At 30.1% G+C, this 10,744-nt stretch overlaps 1 protein-coding gene across 2 annotated transcripts; it reads left to right on the forward strand.

Annotated features, from left to right (window-relative positions):
- Positions 1 to 5,205: 5,205 nt before the first annotated feature.
- On the forward strand, positions 5,206 to 7,142 carry LOC107487635 (uncharacterized). Of its 2 annotated transcripts, none has more exons than XM_016108301.3 (3): positions 5,206 to 5,497; positions 6,262 to 6,478; positions 6,568 to 7,142. In XM_016108301.3, exons 2-3 carry the CDS (start codon positions 6,395 to 6,397, stop codon positions 6,994 to 6,996), a joined length of 513 nt encoding a protein of 170 aa, XP_015963787.1. In that variant the 5' UTR covers positions 5,206 to 5,497; positions 6,262 to 6,394; the 3' UTR covers positions 6,997 to 7,142. The 2 variants fall into 2 exon arrangements, with proteins under 2 accessions (XP_015963787.1, XP_020997763.1); XM_021142104.2 differs by lacking the exon at positions 5,206 to 5,497 and adding an exon at positions 5,535 to 5,553.
- Positions 7,143 to 10,744: the final 3,602 nt, after the last annotated feature.

A 10,744-nucleotide genomic window follows, 5' to 3' on the forward strand; every position in this document is an offset into this window, starting at 1 on the left:
CTCAGCAACAACATGACAGGAGCTATGCGGTTTTTTTGTGAAGAAGTTGAGAAGAAGAAGATTTTATGTGAGGATGATTGAGGTTATCTTGCATGGCTATAGAATATAGACTGAAGCTATGAATCATGTGTGATGTGAGGCAAATCCTAATTACTAAAAAGTGTTTATATGTATAGATTCGGGACGGGTACACCCTAAACCCGACAATACCTGTCTTAAACAAAATCGGTCCCGACTCGAGTCAAGTTATTACCTTTTTCATCCGGGTATAGATGGGTCGGGTACCTATATATTCGAAAACTCCTGCCAAGTCTAACCACGTATTGATACTCCTTTTATTAAGGGTTTATCGCTAGCCAATGGATTGCTATATACACAAGGCGAGATTCTAACTCCTAATAGTTGTTTAAGCGAACGAGTGAGATGATCACTTAACAAATTCAAATTAATTAAAATAAATACTAGTTATTTTAATATTTTAATATTAAAAATTTTAAGAATTTGATTTTAATTATAACTTTATAAAATATTTATAATAATAATTATTATATATATTATTTAATTTTTTAATAAAATTTTTAATATAATTTTATGTATTATCCCGTACAAAATACGGGAATATACACTAGTACATCATAAAAATAAAACTTATTTGCATAAAACAAAAAAAATAAAAAACGCCCGGGGATCACACTTTTTTTTTCAAAAATAAATAATTATGTTATTCATGCAAAAAAAAACAAAACACTAGATCTCAAAAATAAGGATGTCCATTATCCTAATTAAGAGTTAAGTTTTACTCTTATTTTTTAGATTGACAAGTTATATTGATTTCATCTCTGACTTTCTAATTGTTACAATTTGGTCTCTTAAGTTAAAAAAATGTACTAATTTAATCTCTTGTATATTTTTTGTTGTTATAACTCAACGCCGTTAGTAACGTAACTCAAGTCTTTTCACGCTAGACATATTAAAACGACATCGTAAGCGTTTTGACACTAAAAAATGCACTAAACGGCGTCATTTGAGGATTTGAACAATTAGTATTGGGAGAAGTGTAATGTAAGACCCGGTTAATTAACGGGTAATTAACCCATAAATGAGAATTTATTCTAGAAAGCCAAAAATGTGATTTTTATGGCTTAATATGATAGAGGAGATTGAGACGAGAATTTCGGTACCAATTTTATAAAAATCGGACCAAAATTGGATCGAACGGGCCAAACCGGGCCAACCGGACCCAAAGTGAACCCTTGGCCCAACTAAACTAAACCAAAACCCTAGTTTTCAGCACTCTCTCTCCTCACAAAACTTTCTTTTGCTGGAGACTTCTGGATTAGCGAAGATCCTTTGTTCTTGAGACTCTGTTTTGTTTTTATGATTTTTCTTAGATACTTTATCTCCATCTAATAATACAAACTGTGATGACTCCTCTTATAGGAGATTTTGGAGAATAGGTTATATATATATATATATGTTGCTATGCTCGGACCGGTTATCTTCGCAACCGGCTTTTGAGTTTCGATATTCCCATTTTTGACACTCTTTTGTATACATATAATCTCGCGTTGGTTTATCCTTGTTTGTTACGTTATCGATCGGAGTGTCGCGCTTTTGAGTTACGATTTTTGTTTACCTATTTTTCTTAAAAAGGCTCCTAGTTATAATCATTTTTCACAATACTATTCGTACTAAATTTTAATTTTAAAGGTCGCCCTCTGAATTATGACTTAAGCATAAGACTCTGTATGGTAGGGTGTTACATGTAACGTTTTAGTATTATTTAAACCCTAAACGATATCGTTTTAATATATTCAGCATAACAAATCTTGAGCCACATCACTAACAGAATTAAATTCCTTGACAACAAAAAATACACAAAAATTACATTGGTCTACTTTTTTGAATATGAAGAACCAAATTATATCAATTAAAAAATTAATTACTAAATCAGTATAATTTACCAATTTTAATAACTAAATAACTAAAGTAGGACTTAACTCTCCTAATTAATCGGACAGCATGAAGTATAAATTTTTTATGAAAACGAAAGATAATCTACATATACTCTAAAAAAATCCAACAACTTAATCAATATCATTAATCATATGTTAATCTAACATGTTTAATTTAAAGTTGTGTCGACACATCCTGCATCTTCTTCTACGCCCACAAACTTTAAATTTGGAATAGTGTTTACGTGTGTACAGACAAAATAAACACGTGTCGCAAAAAAACTACTCCATATCTCTTCATCGTATGCGAAAAAAAAAGTCTTCAACATTGTAACATTGACTTTAATTAAGTTAAACTCTGAGTTGTTATATATACAAATATAAATATTTGTACGATTTATTTTTGCTGTCGTAAATTAAATATATATCCGTCACCAAAAAAAAAATATATATCCATAGTTCGTATATTTTAAATTATATATGAATTATGAAAAATGGTTATTCTTGTATTTAGAATATGCGGCCTAAAAATGCTGATGAATATTTTGATCCCGTAAGAGAGATAATTGAGAAATAACGGTTTAAGTTTAAAAGAGATAAATATTTAACTAAGATGTGTGGTATCAATACATATTAAAATTATTATTAGTAGTTAATTTTTTTAAATAATTTACTTTAATAAATACATAATAAATATATTAAAAACTTAAATACAAAAAATAAATTTTAAAAATGTGTATATTCACAAGGATAAGAATATTACATTAACTCATACCTCATTTATTAAATTATTAATTATTGGATAGGATGCATGGCTAGTAATAAGTGAGCTGCTCATCCAATTGCCAATTCCCCACACAACACCTAAGTGAAATAGAAATACTTATACCATGCTGCCAGCTGCCAAAGTGCTAAGTGCCAAGTAATTATAAATGGTGCTTATTTAGATCTAGTTGATTAGCATAGCACAGGTGCATGTGATCCATTGTGCTCGGTCAAAGAAAGTCAAACATCATTGTTGGAGAGCCCTATTGAATGAGACAAACCCAAAAAATTTCCAACTTAATTTATTTAGGTTTAACTAAAAACACATATTAATATTATTGTTAGTGAATGTTTTTTAATTTTTAAATAAATGTATACTAAATATATTAAAATTTAAACTTTATACATTTTTTATAATTGTTTTTTCAATTAATAATCTTAACAAATAATTATTGACAAGTATATATGTATTTATCATTTTGGGATAAAATTTGAATTATCTTAATATCCCATATAGCAAAACGTTGACATTTTCAGATGATTAAAGGCGTGCCTTATGCCTTAACTCCAAGAGTTTCTAATTTAGGATTTAAAATGGAAAAAAAAAGAAAGAAAAAAACTGCATATTCTGCTGGCCATATCTATGCTTATGATATTATGCTGCTGTATATATATATGGACCCTCATTTACAGTAACTTATGTCTTTACTCTTGACTACTGTTTTGCAACAGTCTAAGCATATATTATATGAAAAATGTGAGAAGAGTGGTGCGATGCATAGCATGTTGATGTTATTAGTTATTAGGAAGTAGCAAGCTATGTTCCCCGTCTGGATATAGTAATAATTTTCTATAGGTTCCTCAATGTCATGGAATATAATATATATGTAATTAAAGTGGGACCAATAAAATAGCATAAGTTCAGCCTTTTGGATCACTAGTTGTTTGTTCAGCAAAGGCTATGGAGTATGGACCCACACCCACCGGTCCCATAAGAATGCACCTTCTAGCCCCGGCAACGCGTGCTTCCATTCCATGTCCTTCTCTGTCTCTCTCTCTTTTCTTTTCCTCTCACTTTAATTTCTATTATCTAATCTCTATTTCTTCTCTTTGGGTAGATCTCAAATGTATCTAACCTTCACTACATGTTCTCGTATCGTATAGTATATGGTAAGAATATGAAAGTCCTTTTTATATAATGGACATTCAGTAGTGTATTGATTAGCACATTCACGTAACTTAATCCCACACATGGCCAATTAATGTCGACAATCATTGCGCAAGTCTCTTTAGACATAATAATTTGAATGGGGTTTTGTTAGGGGTAATTATTAATTTAAATGTAATAAAATTTTTATTGGAAAAGATTCTAAGATTGTAGTACAACAATTATTGTATAAATAAGAATAAATAACATTTAGCCAAACTCATTTGATAATATACAAGAAATCATGTTATGATTTTGTTGGTTTAAATAATTTGACAAGAATGTTAGAAGATTATTAGAATTTATTATTTTTAATTAATAATTAGTTATTAATATTTAAAAATATGAGTTAAAATATGTTATAAAATTATTATACTAAAATAATTAAGTTGATGGCTGAAAATTATAGTTAAAAATAATAAATTCTAATAACCCTCTACTATTTTTTTAATTTGACATATAACTAATTTATTCGTTAAATGATGAGCTCATTGGTCTGCTTAAATAAGTATTGGACTTTCAATTCGTCTTTTATATCTAGCAATCTATTGGTTAATTAAGCTTAGATTCAGGATTAGTTAGTCTTTATCCTACCAAATTAAGGAATACTATTGAAAAAAATTGACATGTTAAATTTTATTCAGAGATTATTAATTCTTTTTTTTATAAGTATCAACTTGTAAAAAGCAAGTACAAAAGCATCGATATCATTGATGATTCTGTATTTTGCCATGAATGTGATGTTGGTAAAACAGAGAAAAGAATGGATTAATGATGCGATAACCTATGACTTTCTGTCCCTTCAAAAATGTATATATTTAAGATCATGCGCCAGTTCCTAGTTTGGACAGTTATGCTATGGGTACCAACTTATCGTACGGTCAGGATCTACTTCTTGGAGGCAAAGATGCCACTTCATCAAGCTTAGCTTAGCTTCAGTTACAACTTACAACTATTTATTATATTACAGAGGTGATACATATACACAACACAGAAACTTTGGTGCATGTGATTCAATTCACCTAGCTAGCTAGCTAATTAAATAAAAGCATGCTATGCTGTGTTGTTCTGTTGATGATTTGTCTTGAGCAGACCAATGCCTTGCATTGTGATCCTCAACAACTATATAATATATTAACTATAGTGTAATGAATTATTTATTTCTTTCTTTATTATCAGTGTGAATTTAATATATGTGCATTGCTGGTGAAACAATGCTGTCTCATGAGGCATCTCCTCCACAAAACTTGAATCACATTGGTCAAAGCACTGGGATTTCAGATTTGTTTGGCATGCCTAAAACCTCATGCAATAGCACTCTTGGTTCCCGTGTGAGATGAGAGAATAATCTCAAAACTCTTCAAATAATAGTTTCATTGCATCATTCTATCTATATACACTGAGGATCTAGCAGTCTACTAGCAAGTAGTGTGTTTAATTTTCTCAAATAAAACAAGGTTGTTGCTGAACTTTATGTGGCCATATATATATAGTTGAAGGAGCTTGTTTTCTTTCCTTGAGAGAGTTACGTTCCTTTTCTTGGATTGTCTTCTTCAATGAAATCTCACAGGTCAGAACCTGCACTTTTTATTTGATTATTCACAACCTTTTGAGCTTGGAATTCAGGTAATTGGTTTCTGTTAGTAGCTTTGCTTTGTTCTGAGAAGCTTATCATGAACTTAATCCACTGTTTCATAACAATGTTTTAGAATTTTACTATATAGTTTGGTTTTGGGCCACTTTTTCACCTTCCCATCAGGTTTTATTTTGATTTTAGAATTTCGCTATATAGCATAGGTTCCATATAAAGCATTGAAAATGATCTATCATCATATATCTATGTTTAGAAATCATTACTTGCAAAGTGGTGCACTAATAAGCACTATTAATGGTTCTCTGTATGGCCCTAATATTAATGACATTATACCAAGAATATATGTATTCTTTTTGGTTTAAATATCTAAGAGAGATAGTATATGAAAAGAAGAGAAAGTACATACTTGGTTGGTTATGTATTATTCTCTCTCTATCTGTACGTTTATATATCTGTGGTAAAAGAAATTATTTATGGTGAGAAAATTTCAGCAAATAACTTTAGGGAATGGAAGATATTTTTTTGTTATTCAAGTTTGTGGTCCAAATTTTTTGAATGAGGGAAGCATGGGACTAAGAAACAGACAACTTATGCATAAAGGGAAGTTGATGTCATCATTTTGTAGTATTAGGGCTCAATGCCATTATTATAGTTTAGCAGTACATATATACACACATTCCCCCACACCAACATAGCTATTTTCAGCATAAACAATATGATGTTTCCATTGATCATTTCAGGTAACATCAAATTGATAACTGATATATGAAGGTTGAATGATAAACATACATGAACATCTGAACACAAGTTTCCACCAAAGTATAGTTATTAGTTAATACTGCAGAAGCTTAATTAGCAGTTAGATATCCAATAATGGAGAAGAAGCTCATTAGGCCATGTGACAGAGAATACATGAGGATGGCCATGCTAAAACATGAACAAACTTTCAAACAACAGGTACTTCTTCTTCTTCCCTTTCTGTTTATATAAAAATAATAATTTGTATGTCCTAATAATAACTAGATTGGAATGTTGAATTTCAACAGGTGTATGAACTTCACCGTTTGTATAGGATTCAGCAGGCACTGATGAAAAACATGGAAGGCAGCAGCAGCAGAATCAGTGAAATTGAAGAGTCAGAGATTGAGTTGACTCTAGGGCCTTCAAGTCACTACAACCGTAAGAAAGTTGTTGAGGCATCACCTCTAACTTCAGATTCAGGTCAAAGCTTTTCTTCTTCTTCTGGTTCTGGTTCTGGATCCTGTTTCATACACAACAACACAAGTTTCAAGACCCACCAATATCATAGCAGCCATAGAGAAGAATTAGGTGGAGGCATTATAGGCCTTGTCCAAGTGCCACATTCAAGTAGTGGTGTTAGAAACGGTTACCATATTATTGAAGAACAATCAAGACTAGAGAGATCAAAACAGCCACCTTCACTTCTTCAAGTATTGAGCCTTAGCATTACATGAGAATTTCTATGGTCAATGTGATACATATATATATCTGCTTAATTTACTACTGTTTTGACTATTATCAAGTGCAGTTTTATGATGTCTTGTGTATAAAGTACTGAGTTTTATGGTTTAACCGGTTATGGTGTCTAATATTTCTTTGATTTTGTGACTAAAAGTTACATGATATTCTTTTTCTGTCATCAACGTTTATCATGAAAACGTTCCTTTCATGCCAACCAACCATGTCTATTTTAGGCTTTGTGGAGGCCTGAAAATAGAACAAGAAATTCAATCCTTCAAAGAAAGCATCTTTTGAATATGACAAAATTCATATATATCTTTTGTCCTATCAACCAGCCATAGCAAACATTGAGACGTTTCTCCAAAGCAATCAACCCAGCCAGCTAATTGGTTGATTAAGTTAAATATTGAAATAATCTCAAATCATGTTAATTAGAAGACAAATCTCTAATGATGAGTGCTGCTTCTGTCAATTTAGTGTTAGTGTTATTAGTGGTGTCACTGAAAAATGGGAGAGGAGGGTGAGTGATCACTGCTTTACTGCAAATGCAGACATGCATGATTTTATTTATTGCTCTAAAAAATAACAAGTATAGTTACAATGTTCTAAGATCACCTTTTAAGATTATTGATTATTTTTTTTTTATAGAAAACTTATAAAATTTAAGTTTTAATATATTTGTTATAAAATAAAAAATTTAAAACTTTTATTATTACTAATAATCTTTTTTGTTATGTCCTTCTTAATTAATTTATCTTTTGCTAGCTATACAGAATTTAGTTTCAATCAATAATTCATGAACTTACAAATCAACAAGAATTTGGCAATCTAGTTGTTGTCTAGCATCACATGGACAGAGGATTCTCTTGCGTGTACACTAAAAAACATTTGTAACTTACTACATTTAATGCCTTTGGAATATTCATACAATTGAGAAACCAAATCATAGTCTCTTACTTTTATTTGATGATTGGGTTTTAGACCATCAACACCGACACTGCAAGGCTGTCACTTCTAGTATTATTACCCTTTCTCAAAAGCTTTTTTCTATCGCAAAGGACTAATTATTTTGCAAATAAGACCCCACCAATCTCTCTTCTCAGATTTTATATCCTAGGGTGCGGTGATCTTTTGGTCCAGTTATTTTTGAGAAGACAAAATGTCACTGTGAAAACTGAGAAGTCAGAAGGAGCTTGATTCACCTCATTTTTACAATCGCCGTATGTAAATGGCTAAATGCTCTGTCCTTTCTATACCTTATTCATGACTTTTTTTTTTTGTTTGGTTAATGATCACGATCCATTTTAAGATCGTTCAAATTTCAAAATGCATATTACTTTTGTTCTCAATAACATGACTTTTTAGATATGTTATAACTTATAAGAGAGATTTTTTGTTTGAGTTAGATTTTAGAGTTAAATTAGACTTGTTTGATTCTAATATCATATTCGAATATTTTCTATTTAATATTATTAGGATACTCATCTATAAATATCACATTACAAATACACTACAAACAATTATTCTTTATTGTAAGAAAAGGATATATTATAAGTTCTATATAATTTTTAAATAATTTATAAATGTGAGATATTACTTGAACTAATTTTTGAAGTAAAATTAGACCAAACTCAATTTTAATAATTTTTATATTTCTACTTATCACAGTAAACGAATTTTATATTGCTGTTATTACTATAATTATTAGTGGTTAAGATTTTGTTTCTATTAGTTTTTGGAAGAAAAAGAAAAAAAAATATATTTATTAAAAATACTGAGAATATCTATCCAAATATTTCCTTTTTTTTCTTTAAAATAAAAAACTACCTAAAAAAGATAAATAAAAGAGCACCTTTCAGCAAGATGTAATGACCCATGGCACCCTATCCATGTCCTTATTATGTCCAATCTATGGCTTCATTTGTTGTTAGAAATGATGCTGGTATCCTAGATTATTAATCAATCATGCTAGATAATTAATTAGGGTACTTGTCAATAACAGCTAATTATTAGTTGGGTTACAAACAAGTCTAAAAAAAATAATCTAAAACCTAATGAAAAATTTCTAAAATCTAAAAAAAAAATCCAAAATTAAATAAAAAGAAATCACCAAAATCTAATAAAAAGAAATATTTAAAACAAAATAAAAAAATCTAAAATTATTGTAAAAATAATATCCAAAACTTAACAAAAAAATAACTGAAATATAACAAAAAATATCTAAAATTATTGTAAAAAAAAACCTAAAACTTAAGAAAAAATCTAAAATTTAAACAAAATAAAAACTCTTTTAATTATAATAAAAAAATAACGCATCATTTTCAAATGTTTCTTATACTTGAATTTCGAATGTTTCTTATATATTCTTGGAATTCAAATATTTAAATTTTAGAAGTTTTAGTTATTTTTTTAAAATATATAATTAAAAGTAAATGAAAGCAAACCAATAAAATGGAGGCATTATTTCATCTGTTTTTTATACCTAAGTTTTATATGTTTACATTTTAGAGGTTTTAGATATTACTTTGAAAATGGATCGATACGCGCACAATGTTTAGTATTCATCGTTTACGGCTAGGATTACTGGGTTATCTAATTTCATTCGTTTCTCTAGTTTTTGTTTTTTAGTGTCAGTGTCGGCTCAACAGAGTATTTTTGCCGTTTGTGTTCTTTCCGATCTCTACGCATTTCACCACTCCACCAGAAATTTCCTTTGCCTCTACCGTATTCCAGCTTGATAGTTTCCACTAGGGGTGCACATGGATCGGGTGAAGTCGGATTTGATGAGACCCAGACTTGATCCGAAATATACTCCGGATCTATTTATTAGACCCGAATCCGACCCTAGACCCGATGAAACCAATACACTTTCGGGCCACAATTAATTATACCGGGTAAAAACCGGGCCATTAACATTACATTACGTTGATATCTTTTTGTAAGATAGCATGTAAAAATATCCAAATTTCCAAAACTCTAACCATTATTTAACATGGTAAAATTCACTTAGAAAAATATAACAAGAACCAACCATTCTTTAAAATTAAAGCATAACCACAATCAATACTAAAGCAAAACCACAATCAATACCAATATTGTCTAATAATACCAAATATTTAAATCAATACAAATAACACAATATTATGCATTAGTCTAAAGTCTTATGCATTCTAAACATAAAACATTAACTTATAGTCTTATAATGACTAATAACACAAAATATTAAGGTTTACAATACTTAAATTCCACATAAGAATAGTCATGATCCATCACTAATAACACAAAATATTAATTGTGTATGATGATCGGGCCATCGGGCCAACTTCAGGTGACTCGAGCTATGGCATGGACCCGACCCGAAATAATGACCGGGTCTATTTTTGAGACCCTTACCCGGCCCTAAACACAATAAAATCACACCAAATTAGCCCCTAAAGTGTTTGGGATCGGGTCGGGCCTTCGGGCCGGGTCGAGTCTGTGCACCCCTAGTTTCCACCGCTTGTCCAGGGTTGAGCCCTAGAATTTGACAGCGAACTTAGAAAGCCACGACCTGTTCAAGCTAAAGTTCCATTAAAGAGCGTTTCCACGTGGTAATCTTTAAAAAATAAATGAAAACAAATAATACCTCTAGATTTTGGGTGTTTAAATTTTAGATATTTTGAAATGTTTATTTTCTATGATTTTGGATATTTTATTTTATTAGGTTTTAGATATTCTATTTTAATGATTTTGAATGTTTTT

Source organism: Arachis duranensis, chromosome 5, assembly GCF_000817695.3.
Source record: "Arachis duranensis cultivar V14167 chromosome 5, aradu.V14167.gnm2.J7QH, whole genome shotgun sequence".
Classification (NCBI taxonomy): Eukaryota; Viridiplantae; Streptophyta; class Magnoliopsida; order Fabales; family Fabaceae; genus Arachis; species Arachis duranensis.

Bases quoted from the DNA above. Each gene is read 5' to 3' on its own strand.
- LOC107487635 (XM_016108301.3), top strand. From the start codon at position 6,395: ATGGAGAAGAAGCTCATTAGGCCATGTGACAGAGAATACATGAGGATG. The intron at 6,479-6,567 runs GTACTTCTTCTT...GAATTTCAACAG, and splicing joins AACAAACTTTCAAACAACAG to GTGTATGAACTTCACCGTTT.